The sequence below is a fragment of the Rhinolophus sinicus genome, chromosome 16 (assembly GCF_057876585.1).
Source record: "Rhinolophus sinicus isolate RSI-liver-muscle chromosome 16, RSI-T2T, whole genome shotgun sequence".
Classification (NCBI taxonomy): domain Eukaryota; kingdom Metazoa; phylum Chordata; class Mammalia; order Chiroptera; family Rhinolophidae; genus Rhinolophus; species Rhinolophus sinicus.
The window spans coordinates 147701503-147722912 of record NC_142516.1 but is presented as its reverse complement, the minus strand read 5'-3'; the positions used below and the strand labels follow the sequence as shown (position 1 = coordinate 147722912).

General features: G+C 35.8%; 1 protein-coding gene and 1 pseudogene across 1 annotated transcript in view; one reads left to right on the top strand and one right to left on the bottom strand.

The window, feature by feature from the left end:
* PCCA (propionyl-CoA carboxylase subunit alpha) overlaps window positions 1-21410 on the top strand; it is a 358009-nt gene that overhangs the window by 96020 nt on the left and 240579 nt on the right. Inside the window, exon 7 of the mRNA XM_019754213.3 lies at window positions 16737-16868. Coding sequence (XP_019609772.1) covers window positions 16737-16868 — 132 coding nt within the window. The remainder of the gene's footprint in view (window positions 1-16736; window positions 16869-21410) is intronic.
* On the bottom strand, window positions 11619-12382 carry LOC109459603 (chloride intracellular channel protein 4 pseudogene; annotated as a pseudogene).

Below are 21410 nucleotides of genomic sequence, written 5' to 3'. Positions count from 1 at the left end.
GCGTCATCCTTCTCTGGTGATTACAGACTCTTTTGCAGACCAGTGAGAGGTGTTTTCCCGTGTACTTAAGTGTTTGTTTCCCGGTGCTACTTTTCCAAATCCTCGTTGTCTTTTTTCCCCCTCAACTGCTGTCCTTTTATGAAGCCTTCCTTGATTCCCCTATTGGACTCTGTTCACAGTAAGTGCATGATTTTTCACCTCTTTTAGTTCATTTACTACTCTCTACCATTTATTGTTTTTATTATTTGGTGTGTATTTTTTGTTCTACTAGGCTGTAATCTCCTCATGTGCAGAAACCAGGTCTGCTCAAATCAGCATGCTTCTGAGAGTAGACAGGGGCACTTGTCAGATGGGGTGCTGGGGTACTACCCTGTTTTCCCAAAAATAAGACCTAGCCAGACCATCAGCTCTAATGCGTCTTCTGGAGCAAAAATTAATATAAGACCCCGTCCTATATTATAGTAAAATAAAACCGGGTCTTATATTAATTTTTGCTCCCAAAGACGCATTAGAGCTGACGGTCCGGCGAGGTCTTATTTTTGGGGAAACACGGTAGGTGTGTCCTTGGACTGTGCCCAGCAAACCTGCTGTATGATTACTTCCCAATAGTCTCACACATTCTTTGACTTGTTCAATAAACATTGGCCATCCGAACCTGTTCACAAGCACGTCTGATGGACATGGAAATGCAGCAGAGTCACAAATAAAAACACTGGTTTGGGCCTTAGTTTTGTTTCTGTCACGCTACCGCTTAGTGGCTGTGGGCAATTGATTTCATCTCTCAGATTCTAATTTTACTGACATGTAAGTAGAGACGATTACTTATGTCCTGCTATGTTTTAGTTCTTTTTTTAAAGGAGAAAATGATATTAAAAAACCTTTTAAAACTGCCGTGTTGTACCATGTAAGATAATTACTGTGTAATTCTAGACTAAATTGAAGACTTTATAACTTTGGAAGAAAATTAGAATCTGATGACTGAAATGTTTATCATAAATGATTTTTAGGATAAAGTAAGCTTTAATACAATCCCTTGTAAACAGTGCTAATAAGTAAGTAAATAAATATTGTTGTTACTATTAGTATGATTGCATTCCTTATTATTTTACTCCCTTCAAACTTTAAAAATATGTTTCCCACTTAGAGATAAATTGATCTCTACTTGGTCATTCTGCTACATCTTATTGTTACTCACTTCACTGCGTCCTTGTTAATAACCAAAATAAGGTGAAAGTGGCAGGTTAAATTCATGCTGAGTAGTGTGAGGAATTACTCAGTTGCTCAAGGCAATTAATTGGAAACCATGATCTCTGCTTTTCTAGCATTCCACTCAATATTTGAAATAACCTTTATAATGTAAGCTATACTAGAGTGCAGCAATTAAATGTGCTAACAAAAAAGAATATCCCAACTATAGGTAGAGCATGCTTTATTCAAACCATATGACTCTTATTTCCATCCAATGGTGGGATCGAAAACTTGATGTGTTCCAGAAAGTAGTAAATTAAGCAAGGAGTGTGGAAGGGCTTCTACTTGTAGTAAATTTTAAAAGAAAATCATAAATATTTTCAAAGGAAATAGAAAAAAATTACATAATTCAGATAATATCCCAGACCAATTTAAAAAGTTTTAAAATTAAATTTAATGTCTAATATTTGGAATAAACAAAAGATCACCAGCCTTTCATCAGTTTACCAGCTTATTATTCTCATTCGCCACTAATAGTAAATATTAATGAACTGTGAAGAATGAACAGGAAGGTGAGTCATGAAGCATCTACATTAATATCCCCACATGCTAATTGAAGTATTATTAAATCTTAAATTTTTTTACTTACACTGTAAAATTGCTCATCTAATTTCATAGTCGTTTTAAGGTATATTCCAAAATTGAACTGGAAAAATATTAACCTTCAATCCAAAAGTACCAATTAATTTTGGTATTCATGAAGTAATAAAAATAATTAGATCATGGAGAAATGAAAGCAACTTATGTTTAATATCCAAAATTGTAGGGATATAAAATAAAAGTATTTTATGTGAAACAAAAGAAGGAAATTACAACTTCATCACTAAATAATTCCTGTGACTAGTTTACATAAGGAGAATTTTAGCAATACATACAAAATTATAAATATGAAGCTTCTTACCTCATCCTCTTTGAAGATACATCTAAAAAACCCAAAAACTTTAAAATGTGTACCTGCATCTTTAATTAAAGCATTATTACTATTATAATATAAAACAAAAATAAACTTCTTGAAACCACCAGGTAGCTGGCTGAGTGATAAATTTCACAATTTCATTCAAGGAATTTTAGTGATGTTGAACTGATTAGCAATAATTGGCTAAAGTATTTTTTAAAATGTTCTAATATTAAGATTAGAATTTCTTTTCAAAAGAGAGGCTAAAATTCATCCCAAAGCCTGACTTTTTAGTTAACTCAAATTTTTTCAGTGTTACTGCTAAAGAAGTTATTTAATTCATTTTCTCTAGGTGTCTTCTATATTGCTTTTCTTTGATTCTTGCCAGTGCAACCAGTTTAAGATTTACATGATAAAGGAAATCTGTGGAACTAATCATAGAAACCTCTTTCTGTTTTTTCACATAACACCTCGAGGCACAGAAAAGACAGAATACTTCATTTGCATTCTTAAACATTAGGAACTTAGAATGAGTCTTTCAGCTGGAATTGTTATTGCATCTAATTTCCTGGAGGGAAAAAAAAAGGTTAACAGCCCACTCAGGTTTATGTTAACTTATCTCTTTTTAGTATCCTAATCTGCACAGACCGTAGTACGTTGAAGCTTAACAGCCCAGCCACTTTCTTCTTTACAATCAATTAGAAATTGAACTAGATCTGAAAATAGGTGTCAGTGTTGATTACAGGGAAATAAAAAGAAATCAGGCATGCACAAGAGACATGGCAAACACTAACAAACTTTAATTTTCTAAAATAGAGCAATTTCCAAAATTAGTATAGAATATAGTAACTAGAATTTTGAAAAATAAAATATGTTCCCCGTAAGCTTGAAAAGTTTATCCAAAGTGCAAAGATATTCAGAGATTTATAGTTTGTTTATTTAAACATTTTATTAAATGTAATATGTACCCTGATCTCTTCTTTGCTTTAAATATCTCAGAAACCCAAAATATTTAATAAAAGAAATTTAATAATTTTCTGACTTAATAATAGCTGAAAAATGGAGGTTATTCCATTGCTAAATATTAGAAATAGAAAGTGTTCTAATATTCATTTCCTATGCATGAAAAACAAAGTTTTATATTTAACTATATTCCTTAACTAGAAAACCTTACTTCTGCCAATTGTTACAGCAGGGAAAGTTACCACTACTCTATTTCCCTAACTAAATATTGTACATGGCTATCATCTGGAAGTAATAATATTACTTGAGTGTATTGTGTCAAGTAGGCACTGAATACAAAATATACATTAGACGGAATGAAATCCAGATACTGGTAATATTGAAAGAGAAAGATTCCTTTGGTTAAACTAAGTCACAGTATTCACAGTGTACCAAAAGTTAAATATAATTGGTAATTATGTCATTACATTTTAGTTGATCTTGCAATTAGCATACCAAACAAATTAAAAAACTGTGTTGGTGTATAAGTTTATATTTATAATTTTAAAATAGAAACTTTGTCCCCCCCCCCCCCCACTACTCATCCCCCATAACAGTCAAGTTCCTTAATGTTCTTATCCTAATGAGTCATATAAATTGGGTTCTTAATTTACAATAAGCTGACTAGCACTTAAATGACTCCTGTAAATGTAGGGTTTGGAGGCTGATGGTATCCCCTTTTCTCCGGTTGTTCTTCACTTCCCTTTACGGATGCCCCACTGTTGGTGTTGGGGGAAATGAGTTAGGATTCATATTCCAGTATTCTATAATCATTGCCCGGTCGTAGCTCGAGGCCTGGGGCTTCCAGTACAGTGTGAATAGTAGTGGTGGAAGGAAGTACTCACCCATACTTTGTACTTAAGCTGGGAGTAAAGACCCAGTCGACTGGTATTTACTCAACTGGTATTTTGAGTTTTATTCGGAAACTACAGTAGGAGTGTTTCTCCCATATGTATGTTCAAATGTTTTCCTTTTATTTTAAATGATTATTTAAGAAGTATACTGAGTGCAGGTTAAAACTAACCACCAGAATAGGTTTCAACATATATTTCAAAAGGCTTGGAGGAGGAGCCTTCCCTCTTTTACACAATAAGTCTTTGGAGCCCAAGTGCCAACTTGCCTAAAATTCCTTCCTGAGCTGTTTCTTTGTTTTTAACTTACAAAAAAAGAAAAACAAAATATACCCCCCCCCAAAAAAACCCCAAAAACTGTGAATATTGCATAGACTACCAGACGTGGCCTCACTGGAAACAAAACCATATTAAATAAGAAATCTGTTTTCATATGTATATATGGTCACGGGATGTAAAGTACAGCATAAGGAATATAGTCAATGGTGTTGTAACATGTATATGACGTCAGAGTGGTAGTAGATTGGGGGGTTATCACTTTGTGAGGGGTGTAAATGTCTAATCATTATGTTGTTTTGTACACCTGAAACTAATAAAAAAAGAAACAGAAAAAACAAACCTGTTTTCCGGTTGGGTCTGCTACATTTACAATGTGACCTAAAGAGTAACAAAATACAGCTTCTGGCACTCAATACACAGTGAGCACAGTTTGTCAAAGGTGAGATAAGTGGAGGTAGTGAGCAGGAGAGGAGTTAAGTGGGAGGAGGATGAGTTTTCTACATTGATTTCTGGTTTCATTGTGGATTGGACAGCAATCCAGTTCTTTATACGCCCTCCGCCGCTGGTACAGGTGGCCTGATGGACTGGTTTCTATTGCTCTGAGAGCACAGTCTCAGCTCATTTCAGCAGTGTTCATGGCGTTGGGAAGATCTTTTTATTTGCAAATATTAATAAGAAGGGAATTCCTGATCAACCCTCTGCCACCATCCTCATGAGCTCTTCTTGTGCCTCATACAGAGAACAAAATTTGGGTGTTTTGGGAGTAGCGGCATTGCAGAGGCTGGGTCCTATCCTGTCTGTCCATGTTCTAGCCAGTGAACCGATGTTTTAGTACTTTCCAGTTTGCACTTTAACCTATAATGCTAGTAGTTGTTACCATTTCACCATGCTTCACTTTGTACAAAATAATGGTTTACTGAAGCATCCCAGCCAAACATGAGAATGTACTTTTTTCCTTAAGCCAAAAAAGCCCTTGAAGAGGTTAGCAAACTGGTCTGAGAAACATCTTACTGGCTATGGGTACTGCTGCGGCAGGTGTTGGTTTCACTCCTACAAACTGGTGGCTACTCTGAAGTTGTTTTCAAAATTTTTATTGTAAGGTAAAAGACATATACAGAGAAACTACACAAAACAAATGTGTGGCTTACTTAATGTGAATAATCTTGTAATCCTTACATAGATCCAGACATTAGACATTTGCCTGTCCATGTGACCCATCTCAATCCTAATCTCCGATCTCTCCCTATACTTACTGACTACTTTGACTTTTGTAGTAATCATTTCCTTGCATTTTAAAATAATTTTATTGTCCAATGTGTATCCCTAGACACTATGATTTGTCTTGCCCATTTATTTTCAACTTTGATGCGAGTATGTCTTCTAAATTTCTCTTAATCCACAGGTTCTCCTTGAATACCTTCCTTTTCCTTACAATCTGTCTGTTGAAGAACCTTGGGTCATTTGACATAAAGAGTTTCTCACAGTCTTGACTTGGCTGATTGCATAATTGTGGTGCAGTTCAGTGTTTTCCTCCATCCTTGGCATTTCTTACAAATTGGCACCTGGATTCAGAGACAGGATCAGACTCAGGTTTTGATCCCTTTGGCGAAGGCTGCATGTGAGGCACGTGTCTTGTTAGCGTTTTGTAAGATCTAAGCAGACTTCCATGCTTACTGCTTATATCTAGTACTTCACTGGATTGCAAAATGGTGATATTTTAATTCTGAAGTCTTTTTCATTCATTAATTAGAATATATGTATAAAGAGACCCTTAACCACATTTATTGTTTGGTTACCTAGTGGTATAATTCATATAGAAAGAGCAAGATAAATGTATAATTCTTTACCTTTGTTTTTGAGGTAATAATTAGTTCCTTATCCTTCAAAGTTAACCAGTTCTTTTTAAAAGTATCAATTATGAAGTCATAGAGTCAAACCTATATTGTCGATTTAAATCTGTTGGAATTATTAGTGAAGCTCAAGTTGTCCCTCTTAGGCCAGTGGGGTCTAAGTTCGCTCATGGTCTTTTTGACTTGACCTTCATGATCTTTTATATCTTCCTTGCTCTGTGGTCTGACAAGATACCCTAGGCTCATGTTTTACATTTCCTGCTCCAGGTCTTTAATCAGCCATCTTTTCAAGATACACTGGTTTCTTTTAATGGTAGTTAAAACTAGAGTCAGTGGTAGTCAGGGTCATTGATACTGACAGTCATTGTTTCTCGGTCCTTTTAGTTTATGGGACTAGGAAATAAAATATGTGTATTAACAGGTTTTATGTTTATTACATATAACATATGTTATATTAACAATGGTATATTAATATAATATGTGACATTGATATATTCAATACATGTGTATGTAGATATAATGGTAACACCAAATAAGACATATATAATACAAATTTTATATATAATATAGATATTATATAATAAATATACTATATTAATAAAATATGTAACATTTTCTAATATGTAGTATAGATAACAATATAAAAGTATGATTAAACATAGTCTATATTTTATGTGAGGTAAAAATAACTCCTATGTTCATAGTAATACTTTCAACTGAAATTCAGGATAGCAGAACTTTTACTTAACCTCTTCTTTGTTACCTCTTTATCTTCATTTTTCCATATTTAGAATTTTGACTCTCAGGGACAGCGAAAATGCTAGAAATCAGAATACCTTGTAGGTAACTGTTTGTCTAGCCAGTGGTACACACACAGTAATCTTACAATAACAATATTAATACAAACATTATTACTGAAAACTTTAAAAAAGTTTTACACATTATTTCCCTATTCTTTCCCCATTTTTTAAATAGTTGTACTATGTATTGTCAGAGAATATAGCTGTTATATACTGTACTCTCTCCTTAGCCTTCATTTAACTTTAGTTCTACAAATAACCATGGGCCCTTTATGTTGATCTGTCTTTAATCATTTCGTTTCCCGAAGCTCATTCTCTAGTACAGGAGTGGAGAAACCTTTTCTGTAAAGGGCCACATAGAAAATATTTTTGGTTTTGTAGGCCATACCATCTCTTGCAAGTACTCAGTCTTATCCTGGTAGTGAGAAAACAGCCATATAACATGTAAACTAGTGAGCATGCTGTCTTCCAATAAAACTGTCTTTGTGTTATATGATTTAGTCATGATTCAGTATTCTTAACATTTTTTCCCCCCAAACAGTTAAAAATGTGAAATTCATCCTTAGACTGTGGACTATACATAAATAGGTAGCAGGCCAGATTTGGTCCACAGACTGTTGTTTGCAAACCCATTCTATTAGATTTCTCAGAAAGAGATCATGAGTTCTTGCTTGTTGTTACATTTTCTCTGCCCTTTATACTTGGAAGTCAGTTTTCTTGGATTTAAAATCCTTGGCTCATGTTTTCTTTCCTTGAATATCTTATTCAATGGAGTCCATTTTCTTTTGGCATAAATTATTGCTGTCAAAGTCTGGTGACACTTAAACTTCTCTTGGATAAGTCACACGTTCTCCTCCTGCCCTTTCTTAAGTAATATTGCTAGCGTATATCATGGTGTTGGTTGTTCTTTGTTGAACTTCTCTGGTATGCTGTAATATGCTTTCAATATGTATTTTAAGGAAATTTTAAGGAGATTTTTTTCTTTTTTCCCCCCTTCTCCACCCTCCCTCCCCCTTCTGGTTCAAGCCATTGTTTCTCAGTCTAGTTGTATAGGACATAGCTCCCTGGCCCATGCTGGTATTATGAGCCTTGCGCTCCCCCAGCTGAGGCAGTTGGTCACCGGTCATCGGTCGGCTGCTCACAGAAGCCCATGGCTGCTCACGATGGCCGCCAGCTGCTCCTGGCGGCACACGGTAGTCCTCGGCAGCACACAGCAGGCCGCGGCAGCACATGGAAGTTCATGCTGACCTCTGGCTGCTCACACAGCCCAGCTCCAGGGAGAGCCGTTGTTCATAATCTTAACTGTAGAGGGCACAGCTGACTGGCCCATGTGAGAATCGAACCGGCGACCTGGGCGTTAGGAGCATCGCGCTACAACCACCTGAGCCACCAGGCTGGCCCTGAAGTTTTTTTCTTTGATAGTGGAAATATACTTGATTTTAATACCATAGCTGCCAGCAATATACTGGTTCCAGAGAGATGAAAGGAAATACAAGCATTCTATACGCTTTCATTTGCCTTTTCAAGTAATTCTAAATAAAATATTCCAATTCTGTTTAATATTACTACTTAGGGAGTTGAAATTTTGTCCATGATAAAAATATAATTTTACAGGCCCAATCTTAATAATTTGTAAAGAATGGAATAAAAAAAGTCCACATAGCATATCAATAATGAATGCTTTCTTTTCTTTGAATCAAATACCATAATCAGTGGAAGAAATTGGTTAATCGATAAACTTGATGAAATGTGTATCAAAATGTTCATGAAAAAAATACATTTGAATTTCTTACAATTTTTACTTTGTAGATATTTTCTAAATGGATATTTTAGATGCACAGAAATAAAAGCTATCTACATGTAATGCCGGAGAGATTCAAAACTCAAGAAGTATAAATACCTAAATTCTAGAGTTAATTAACTTAGGATAAGAATAAAAGTCAGAAATCTTTTAATTGTATACAGATTGCTCAAGGGTTTAATGATAAATTGTGTATGCCAAAGTTACCAAGAAATAAAATCTCACATGAATTTTATCACAAGTCAACAATCCTAGTAAAAGATTAGAGAACTGTATAGAAAATCTGCATTTACTTATTTTTGTTTTTTTTTTAAAGGAAGTCATATCAACTGAAATAGTACAGAGCTTTCCAATTGTGGAACCCCAAGATTTCTCAGAATCCCTTGGGAAATAGTGAGAGCTTCCGTTCAGCGTTTCCTTGTTGGTTTAAATGAGGAGGTAATGATTCAGTAGTTGCAGAAATAATAGCAAACGATTTCCATTATGTCAAAGCATACACTGCATGAATTACCATGAAAACTTTTATGTCCCAAATCTCCTAAGATTTTAAGGTATGATCTTTCCATAGATGTAAGATGGGGTAAAAAGCGTGTTGTAGGATCATCCTTTTACCTAGCTTTTGTCCATTTGCCAATCTCAATGACATTTGACTAACTTCACTGATAAATAAGATCTGACTTTCTACATAGAAAAATAATTCTGCCTTCATCAAAATCATAACAGATAGACCTGCCTTCCTTGGACATTGAGACAGCCAAGTGTAATTGTGAGGTAAATTAAACCAACAGCAGCAGCCGCAGCAGCAGCAACAACAGCAACAAAGAATAAATGCTGCTCTTTCCTCATTAGCCCTCCACTTAGTCTGCCATTCACTTGAAAGAACAGATAGCCCTTCTTTTTAATCTTTTTCATACTTTAAGCTTCGAGTCAAGGTTCGCTATCACCTGAATGCCAAGGTACCACTATTGTAAAAAGATGTGAAAAGTGATGATAGTTGTCTGTGTACTGGTGCAGATGTAACATTTTCAGCCACTGAAGCTACTGCTGTAGGATTTCTCAGTAGATAACCTGATAGTGCTTTTTCCTGGAACCAGACAAATCATCATTCACTATTTAATTACAAAAAAGTTGGTGCCTAAACTTTTGATCAGCAGTAAGGAGTTCTAAGAAAGGTACAGGAAAAAAAAAAAAAAAAAATCTCCCTGAGCCAAATGGATATAATATGGAGCTTTCCTTATCTTTCTTTACTAAGCTAATTACTGATTAGTTGAAAAACAAAGTGTGCTTATAAAAATCAGGCTACTTCCATAAAGCTAGGGATTACTAAATGTTAGCATATCCGAAGGGGGGAAACATTGCCATTTTAAAGCAATATACTTTAAATTTCAGAAATAGCCTATGAAAAATAGCACTTCTTAAACAAGTTAGGTGTAAAAATTTACCAAAAACGTGTGAGAGTCACAACCCCATCTTTGGAGTAGTACTAGAAAGTCCATTAAAAACAAAAGAATAAATACAAAGCAAACCTTTGTTTTATTTTCACCAAGTTCATCCTCATTTGTTAGAACATGAATAATTTTTGTGTAGGAGTTTAATTTGAAAAACAAACAAACTTGCAAAGTGCTATTCCTCACTGTGGCTGTAAAAAAATTTAATTGACGGAAACGCAATGATTGAGATTAGGCAAAACTGCAGTAAATACGTACTCCCCATAACAACTATAATTTAGTTCAACAGGAGTGACACAGCCTCTACTCAAAGTCTAAGAGTAGATGGCGGTGGAATGGGAAGGATGGTAACCTGTGGGTTTTATCTCGTTTTTAATATAGGATGGATAATAGATTATCCACATTAAATATTCTTTAGAAACAAAATTATACTTGACATTTTGACAAACCCACCCAACATTACTTAAGTTAATTTCTGTGTTAATTTTTACATTACTAATCATTGTACTGCTATAGCTAAATCAACTAAATATCAGTTTATGTAGTTTTGCTGAAAGATCCACAAACAGCAAGGTCTATGCTCATCTGAAAAAGAGCTTTTTTAAAATAAAGGAAGAGAGCAATAATGCTCCAAATGAATGACACTGGGCAAAATACATAAAGCAAACACCACATTTAGACAGTATCAGGTGCCCATTGGTTTCTCTTATATGGGTAAAATGCTTGAGGAAGATCTTGAGACTATCATCCCTCCCTCTAAACTTTTAGCTTCTACATAGTGTCAGATATTATAATTGGTATAAAGGATAAATGCTTTTGGGAACAGTGAAAATCCATGTACAAAAGTAAGTAGCAAAATCTTTAGTGACTTTCTGTAGAAGGCTCTCTTCTCTGGTGTTAACACCCTTTAATACATATCCAGGATAGACTAAATTGAACCAGAGTATTTTGATACAGTAGTAATCCTTTTATATACTCTTACTAAATATAAAATTCCAAAAATGCATAAATATTCCTTGTGTCATGCATTATGAAACAGTTTGGGGCTGACTGATGAAGTCATGGTTACTGCTTTAACAGTTAAACATTGCACCTCAAAAATCTTGCCATTGATACACAGTGAATGCACACAATGGTGAAAACTTTAGAGAGATGGCAAACTACCTCTAAAGTGAAAAGTTTGTGATGAAGTGTCTGCAAATTAGAGGAGAACAGGATAATGGGTTTGGAGATATAGGCAGGGTAAAATAATTTTAAAATACTACTGCTTAGAAGTACATATTTAAAGAAAGCTATTATACCTTGTCTGTCCTTTATCCTCATCTTGCATAAATGCCATGTTCATGCAAAATAAAATTTCTACTTTATAGGAAGAGGAGTAGTCTATTAGGAAAAGCACATTTTTAGGGAAAGATGTGAAGACATCTTTCTCGTAAGTGCTATTTTACTTGGTAAATCTTTTGGCTATATCACTATATGCTATTTCAACCTACTTATCACTGGAACAGGTATTAGTGAACTCATCCCTACTATAAGTGTTAGTTAAGTGTCTCCAGATGCCAGTCATTCCTTTTGGAATATCAAAGTTGTGATAATTTTTGGCCACCACCTTGACTATGTGCAGTTTGGGCAGCAGGCAGCCAATGTAATTTCATTGCCATTCAGAAATTTACATGCGGAAAACTTAATGTTCTCTATACTATTCTCATCAATTTCATCAGAGAAGGGAGATTTCCAGATAGTCATTCAGTTTCCGCAGTGTTTTCAAGAGCCCTCTCTCCAATGCTTCATTAGCCTCTGGCCTTGGATTCTTAATATATGCAGAGAATTTGGCAAAGACGTCCATTCCAGCAGTATTTGATTCTGCGTGTTTTGGTGGAAGCTGTAAGTACTTGGGAGGGCATAAGACTTCCTCAAGAAATTCTTCAATCTTATTTACATCTGTTTTGACTTCACTGTTGAAAATTATAAGTGGTGGGTGGGTCTCGGGAGCAAAGTCCTGCAGGCCTGTAGGCTTCCTTTTCAGGTCAACATTTGTGACACCAAACACAACTCCTTTCAGCCAAAGAATCATGAAGAGCTTCTGGGAAAAGGGGCAGTTTCCTCTGCTTTCACCATCACTGCCAGCCTTGACAAAGAGCTGGATGATAGGCTCTGGCTGGACTCTGTCCTCCTCCGTCATCCCGTCGGTGGCATCGACAATGCCATGGCCTGCTCAGCTGGGCTCCGCAGGAAGCAGGGATAACAGCTCTGCTTCCACTCCAGGGCTGCTCTGGTGCGGGTTCCCGCCGCCTCGCGCCTCCCTGGACCAGCCCGGTGTCCTGCTCGCCTAGGCCCCTCGGCCACATCCCATGCCTTGCGTGCGACCCGGACGTTTTCTTGAACTACGGTTTTTGTTCTTTTTCTCTGCTTTAGTTTTCTTCAAAGATTCCTCTTATCCATATGTTGGATGGTCTTTGTTTATCTTTAGTATTTGTCATTTTCTCCTGGATCTTTTAAAAATTTCTTCACTTTTTGATATTTAAATTAAAAAACTTTTGCCCCTTTCGTTTCTCCTATTTCTTTAAGGCATTATCTGTTTTCTCTGTTCACTCGTATATTCCTCTGTTGTTTAGTCTTCATTTCTGAAATGATTTTATTTTTCATTTCTAGTTCTGTCCTGAGATCTATCATCTCATTTCTAAGCATCTTTAATTCTGATTTATGTTATTTCATGTTTTCTATCATTTTAAAATGTCTTTCAGCTTGTTTTGAAACAGGTAACAGTTTTGATATGTTGTGTTGGCATGTTTTTCTGTTGGTGCTTTTTCCACCCCCTCCATGGATGTAATTCTAATATGTATGTGTGTATGTATGTATGTATGTATGTATCTTATGAAAACATTGTATGGGATTTACCTTGATACTTTTGTTTAGTTTTATGTGTGAAGTTAGTTTTCCTGTATATATTTTTAATATATATTTATTATATATTTCCTTTATATATTTTAGTTTTCCTTTATGTATTTTTTAAAATCATGTCTAAGAATTTCAAATACTTGAATAGAGAAAGCAGGAAAAGATTTATTCTGAGGTCTTGAAAAGATGAATTAACCTTGTAATCTATTATTCTTTTTGATGCTCATATTGTTATAACCATATTCAGTGGGTAGCCCTTTCTGTCTGCTACTGTGTACTTTTGAGATAACTATTTTGAAAGCTTTCTCACTGACTCAGTGTTTTATCTCACGTGCTGCAAGAATCCTGGAAGTGGCCTTTTCTACCAGAAATCCTTTCTTCTTTTAGTAGGGAATACGTTGAAGTCCAGAATCTGGATCCTTTGAGTAGTTGAGCAGGTTTTCCGTGGCTGTGTCTCCTGTTTGACCCTGGTTTTACCGTTAACTAAGTAGTAATTCTTGGTGAGCCTAAAGGGTATACTTTAAAGAAAATCTGAATTCACAGTACAGCAATTTACTAATTTTTACAGATGACAATTATTTCTGTCCTTCATTTGTAACATAAAGCCTATTGTAAATTAATTCTCATTTCCCTAACAAATTGTTCAAACCCAACCCTTTCCCCCATTCTATCAAAGTTTGACCATAACCATAAAAATCACAGGATTTAGAAAATGAAAAAAATCTTAGAGCAGTGATTTAAGCTTTTCATAATTTCTTTCCTGTGTATCATTAATTCGTTTTCCAATGATGATGATGAAAAATGCTCCCTTTTTTCTTGACCCTAAGACATTTATCTGCTTTCAGGTATTTATCTTTCATGGTAAATTTACGAGGACTTTTAAAAGGCATATTTTTAGAAGTAAATTTTGATATGCTATGGATAATTAGATGGATGACAGAAGATCCAGGGTTTCAGGAGAGTATTGGAAGATTACTAGTAGATCAATTCTATCCTTAAGTTCTAAATCACACAAGTGAATTTGGTCAAGAATTCAGGACTTTTGAAACATGCTCCCTCATTTTGCAGTTACCATACTGTCTTACCCTGATCTCACCCTTGCTTTTTTGGTCAAAGAATTATGGGAGTCAGGAGCTAGGGGTACCCTTTAATATTTTGCTTTAATTATATTTAAAGACTAACCCAAGGAGTACTACCAAAACATAAATATAAAGGAAGTTAGTTCATTGAAACATCTGTTCAAATAGTTACCTGGCTCACTTTGGCTCTTTTTCTTTTGTGTTAAATGAGACAAAGAATAGTCACTAAATACTTGATGTGAGCTTTTTTTTCCCTGGTAATTTTGCATTTTAAGGTGAGTAATTTTCCTCCAATTAGAGTGCATGAGAAAAATCTGGTTAATCAGTGGTTTCTGGTCGTTGGGCTCCTGTTAATCAGAAGTTTTACTGTATAATTGTAATGTATTTTGGATGTTCTCATTTGTTATTTCTTTTGGATGTTCTCATTTGTTATTTCTTTAACTCTCTGTCAGTGTAGGTATTCTGATTGCTTAATTACATCTGCCTAGCATAGGGTATTTAAAACAGCATTTATAATAAAAATTCCTCCATCTTAGCAAGTAAAATGAGAATATAGAAAGACAATTGATAATTAAAACATGATTGTTTTCTCTTGACTTTACTTAGTGTTTGGTGGGTTGGAGATTTGGGATAAAGAGAAATGAATATGATTATTGCTATGGTCACAAATGACTGGCTTATCCAGCTGGAGACAGAGTATGTGCACATGCAGGCTTGCCACTTTTCCTGTTACAGAACAAGTCCACTTTTCAGGTGTTTTACATTTTTGGGGTCTTAAAAAGATTTTTTTTTTTTTTAAGAAAATAAGGTTGTGTTAAAACTATTATACATACAAACATTTGATGGAGAAGTTCTTTATGAGCATCTGTTATGGCTGTAGAGGTTTCTTATCTAGCATTCTGGCATTTGTAATACTGGTAATTTTAGTTATTTGGGTTCCTATAATGTATTTTGGGGTCCTGTGGACCTAGCTGTTTTATTATTCTAGTGTTCTCTTTTTATCAGACTTTGGATAGGGGACAAAACTAACAGTTGTGGCATTTAGCTTGGTGTTTTACATTATTATTTTATTCAGTCCTTTAGTCAGACTTACAAGTGGTTATTATCCCCATTGTCCCCACAAAGAAACGGATGTTTTAAGCTCAGAATTTTAAAACGTCCCAATCTTCTGTCTTGCTTTTGGACAGGAGGGAAAGAATACATCCTGAGTTTAAACGCATTGGCTTTTCTGTACATTTTATCTGAATGATTTCGTCTAGAACTTTTAATTCTCTCCTAGATTTGATGCCTTTGAAAATCCATGTCTCAGCCTGGACTTAAAACCTCTAGGCGGCTCTTTCTGCCTCCCGAACATGGACACTTGACTTTCTCACAGGCATCTCAACTCAGCATGTGCAAAGTTGAGGTTGTCATCTCATCTCCAAATATTTATCTCCTCATGTATTCCTTTTGTTGGTTCCACATTCTACTTCCACCTCCTTCCCTGGGTGGGTTTAATTCTCTTGGGCTATAGTGGCTGAGAGAGCAATCTGAGCAACATACCGCAGTGGCTTCTCTGGATAATGCTCTCCTTGGGAGAAGGAAGCGCCGTTTCCAAGCCAAGAGACCTTTCAGGCAGCGATGTCCGTAGATACCATGTGAGACATCAAATACACGATTTATTCTTTATACCGACCAAAGGTCACGGGAAAATCTACATTTTGGCCCCTTACTCTGATGATGCCCAGCATACAACCTGCGTTTTTCCTTCATGTTTAACCTCAGTTCTTTACATAATGACCTCATCTTTTATCTCAGCCAGCCCCTTCCTCTCTAGATCATGCCCTTCGCTGGCCCTAACTACATAGTACTTTGTTGTCTCTAATTAGTGTTTTCTTCATTAGTGTTTTGTTGATTATAATATATGATATGGAGGTGGATCCATTACTGGGGAACTAAATGTTATTTATACAGAGTAATTTTTTTGAAATCATTGCCATACATGGTAAATTCCCACAGTATTCTCGACTCATTTCTTATAGTCACAAGGATACTGTGCTTTATTTTGTCTGTTTCTCTGAGGTATCAGTGATCTGTTCATAGTCCCTTGAATTAGTTGATATCTTGTGGTTTTCATCCAAGTTACCACCGACATTTAGCTCAAAGCCTGGCGCAGAGTCGGTATTCAATAAAAACGGTTATTTGTGTCGAACAAGGCACTGTGCTGTAGAGTATTGAGAATACCCACGATTTACAAGGCATTTAAAAAGTGAACTTACTAATTAGATGGGATGGCAGGATACTGTGTATAAACGTAACACCACAGAAGTTGCTTTTCCAAAGAGTACTGTTAATATCAAGCAGGAGTGTTCATTGTTTTTATTTTTCTTTGACCCGACTTCGTTTCATATATCTTTGTGCACACTTCCTGTATGCAATACAGTATTATATATTTTAATGTATTGGTTCAAATGCTTACTTATAAATTGTTTTTTGGCATGTAAATAATTAGTAAGTGTATGTGGGGTTTTCTTTTATAAAATTGTGACTCCACATCAAGCACTGTAATGTTTTTGTTATAAATTTCTACTTGTATTTCTCCACAGGCAGCAGAAGATGTCATTTTCATTGGACCTGACACACATGCTATTCAAGCTATGGGTGACAAGATTGAAAGCAAATTATTAGCTAAGAAAGCAAAGGTTAACACAATTCCTGGTTTTGATGGAGTAGTCAAGGTGAGAAACTATTTTACTCTAATAGTACATGTCCTCAGGTCAAACATTTTGTCAAAAGCGTAAGATAAAATGCAATTATTGCTTTTTAAAACATGCGTGTGTTGGTTTAAAAAAATCAATGTTGTTTATACCTGTATTATTTTAAATGGCATAAGTTAAAAAGAGCAAGAAGCCTCTTAACTGTTGTATTTAGTGATTGGTATTGGCTCATACTTTCACAGGAAAAAAATTGGTGAGGATTTTATTTAATGCCGGCATATATTCAATGTTTCAAACATTATGATGTTCTCTGTGTATCTTTATATTGAGCTTCTGTCCATATGCATAACATGTAAAATGTAAACATGGTTCTGGTGAAAAGTGGTGTAACTGTGGACGGCTGTCTATCCCAAACACAACTCCCTAACCAGCACGCAGCTTTTGCAGCTGAAGGCTTCTGAGGAAGAAATGCAGAAATTGGAGTGTGTGTCTCATCTCCCCTGCTCCCCTGCTCCCCTTGGAAATAATAATAATAATAATTATTATTATTATTATTATTATTTCATTAGAGTCCCTGTGTGGACTTTAACCTTGTGATTGGAGTTAGTCTGCAAGAACTCGTCACCTCAGTGTTTCTTACTGTTACTTTCTGAGCTGGGCAAGTCTTCCTGCAGGATCATTTAATGCATTAACAGGACAGTTAGAATGTTTGGCCCCTGGTTAACATTTTCAGCTTCTTGCCCATATTTACCTTAATCTGTACTCATTCATTTTTCTTTTTATAAGACAGAGGTGTTCACCATCCTTTGAAAAGCCAATTCTTCCTTTGATCTTCCAGATATACCCTTTATAGCCTTTAGGGCTTATAGTCTTCATTGCTTATCTTTTCTGTATTTAAAAACTCTCCTTGTTTTTAAGATCTTTTCCATTGCCTTTGCTATTAAAAATGAGCAGTCACTCAACAGATATACTGATCCCTGGGCTAAATGATAAATGAGATACCCATGACCCCTCACTTCATGGTGTTGCCAGTTTATTGGAAAGAAACGTGTGTTCCTCCTCTTCAGAGAGGACAGAGACCCCTTGTCACTCCCCAACTACCGTCTTAGTTCTGTCTTTCCTTTCACAGCCACAGGTCTTAAAAGAATTGTTCTCACTTTCTCTCATTTCCATACTTTTCACTTCATCTTTAATCTACTGAAATTTGGCTTCTTTCTCATTCCCACTGAAAGTTCTCTTACAAAGGCTATCCACAGCCTATTCCTCTCACTAAATCCAGAGTATAATTTTTAATCCTAGTCTTACCTCAATCTCTTGGAAACATTTTGAGTCTCTTGGTCACCCCTTCATTCTAGAAATTGTCACTTTTGGTACATTACTGAGTTCTAGTTTTGTTTTTGTATTTTTTGGCTTGTTTTGAATATTCCTTCTTAGTTTTCTTCTTATCTTTGTTCCATAAATGTTCTACTCAGAGTTCAGAATAAAACTAAGCCTAAAGCCGCTCACAGAAAGTGAGGAGACAGCAGGGGTCACAGCTACTTCAGGGTGTCCTCCTAAGTGCTGTCCAAGGGTCATAAAGAGCCCATCTCTGAAGTCTCCAGTGGACTTACCCTTCCTTTGCTAGCACAATGGGATTAGAGTACAACCTGTTTTCACAGGAAAGGTTTTGGTGGTAGCCTCCCAAGAATTTGGTCCATCATTTACCTTTTTTCTGAGCCTCCCTAGTTTCCTGTGTAATTGGGGGTCTCAAGTCATCTTCTCCCCTTTAATCCAGTATTTTCTATCTGCGGTTCTTACTAGCAATATGAATCAACTGGTATAAATCTGGGGAACCGAGATTATAATATTCTCAATTTCTCTGTAAATTTCTGTCTATCTTGTGTAGGCTTTGGAAAGTCTTTGGTAATGCCTCTCAGTTCAGAAGGAGACCAAGGCTTTAATTAAATCCTAGATGTTTGTCCTATTCTAACAGGGGCTAACTCTTAAAAGGTGATGTTGCTTTGAGGGTTTCTGCCCGGCTAGAAGAGAAGGGGAGCAGGTCAGAGAAAGGAAGATCAGGACAGGGGGAAATGGAGGAACATAGGATGGAGGGAAAGGAAGAGCAGGATAAAAGTTTGAGGGAGTTTGAAGTTTTTCACATTTTTCATTTGGCTTTTTCCTATACCTTCTTCTTCCTGATGAACTTTGTCTTCCTTGTGAATTTTATAAGGAAACAATTTTAGAATCTGAATTTCTTTTGGAAGCTTCCTCATGGTAATAAAAAAATGTAGAACACTAGGTGCTGAAAGTTTTGCTTCCTTTTTTCCCCACTAAGGTTCTTCTCAAATGAACCATTCATATCAAAAGCTTACAATAAGGGTCTACTGTTAATTCTAAATGATCCTTGGTGAAATTATGCCACCTAGAAAGATAAGAACATGAATTTGAGTTAGATTTAATACTTTTAAGGAGGAGAAGTCTGACTCAGAGAGAGCACAGACTTAGCCTGAGAAAAACTCATGAGAGTCTTGTAATGGCACATGAAATGTGTTTGTGTGCTTCACGTCTTGGACTCCCAGCCTAATGGTTGGCCGTCGCGAATTGCAGACATGACAATGTGCAATGCCTTCCGGGGGTTAAGATTTGGAGGGGAGATCTCTCCCAGACCCAGACTCTGTGGACAAAACATGTCAGGACAGAGGAAAGTTCTCAAGATTTTGATACGGGTTTCAAGGCAAATTTTGTCCTATTTGGATACCTGTCTGATGAAACCTTCTGACCTCACTGGCTCCTGGAGCCAGCTTAAAGATAAAATGACAGGTCCTGGGCCTGTCTTCTTCCACGTGAACTTTGTCGTATGGGCCTAGAGCAAAAAAATGTTGAGTTTGTTGCTAATAGGGAAGGTTTGATTAGTAATCAGTAAGGTTTCTTCTAATAATAAACGTTTTCAAATCTGATCAGAAAATCAAAAGTTTCCCCATTCCTAAAGTTCCTGAAAAGGAAATTGGAGCTCTCCCCAGTGTGATTCTTTCGGACCCTTGTGACTGGGGAGGCCCCTGAATAGGGGGCTCAGGTGGGCATCCGAGGAGCACTGCAGTTTTTGAATATAGGATTTTGAACTGTGAGTATTGGCAGGTCTTGAACAGGTTTCAGTGGAAGCTCCCAGACTGCCTCAAAGTCATGGTGTCCTTTCCTGTCGTGAGTGATAAGCTTGATTTGGCTAGTTCAGCAGGTTATTTTGGTTGTCTTTTCTGGGAGGCTGCATTTGGCAATCTGTTTTTGAATTTGCAGCCTCTGTTAATTTGGAAAATAGGGAAAAATAGAAAGTAGAAGAAAACAAATCCACTTATCCTTTCAATGTAGTCTCCTTGTATGTTTTAGGTGATTTTTAAGATCCTGTTACAATCTCAGATAATGATAGGTTCTCATTACCTGTGTTGACTTTAACTATGGTAAGTTCTTAACACCTGTTGTCTGGATTAATTTATTTAGCCCCAATTAAACCTGCAGGTTATAGTTTTCAGATAAGCATTTAAAAATGTTTTTAAGGAATGAATGCCTTTTTGTTCCCCTTAAGCTTTAATACCAGTTTTATTTCTAATTTGCTTTTAATTATTTCTGATGTAAGAGGCTGTGCATATTTTTTTCTATTACATTTGGTTATTAATTTAGATTTCTTGTATACTAACTCCACATTCATTTGGAACAATACTACTTTCACATTTGTTAGGTAAAAGATTACTTTTGAGGATATCTATGCAGACAGAGGTTCGCTGATGCAAATAAATAGTGTAAATTTTTGGAATACCTTGTGGTTTTAGCAACTGCATTAGCAGTACTTTTGCATTGGAAGAATGTATGTGCTAATTATAGATAATTCCATCTTTCTTCAAATCGATAGGGTTTAAGAAAAATTAGCCTGTGTTTTTGTTTGTTTGTTTTTAAGAATCTTAGCCTGTGGTATTTTTAAGACTAAATTCTTTTTCTTGGCAATTATATTACAGTCTACTTTTACCCCCCAAGTAATTTTCATCTCTAACTTGAGTAAATTAATATGGTTTCAGTTTGTTAATTTCTCTTTAAAACTTTTGCTGTTTTCCCATTTGAATGTTTAGAATGTTATATGGAGATGATTTACCACACTCTTGTAAAACATTATGTATAGTAATGTTGTAATAACTACATATGGTGCCAGGTGGGTGCTAAACTTATGGGGGGAATCATTTTGTAAGTTATATAAAGGTCTAACCACTATGCTGTACACCTGAAACTAATATAGTGTTGAATTTCAACTGTAATTGAAAAAAATTAAAAAAAACCACATTGTGTGTAGTACTTACGGAGTCTTCTGGAATGGTTTTCCTTATGTCTTGTTCTTGAGTCATCCTTTCCATTAGAGAGAAACTAATGTTCTTTTAAAATGTATTTCTCTAGTAATCACCTGGTATTAGGTATTTGCCTTTAAGTTTTGCTTTATTGAACATCTAATTAATTCCACCTCTGGAACATGAAAGCAGAGTGAAGAGTATGGATCTGACGCTGTTGGAAGATAGGCTTTGGAATCCCTGCACACCCTGGTTTCAA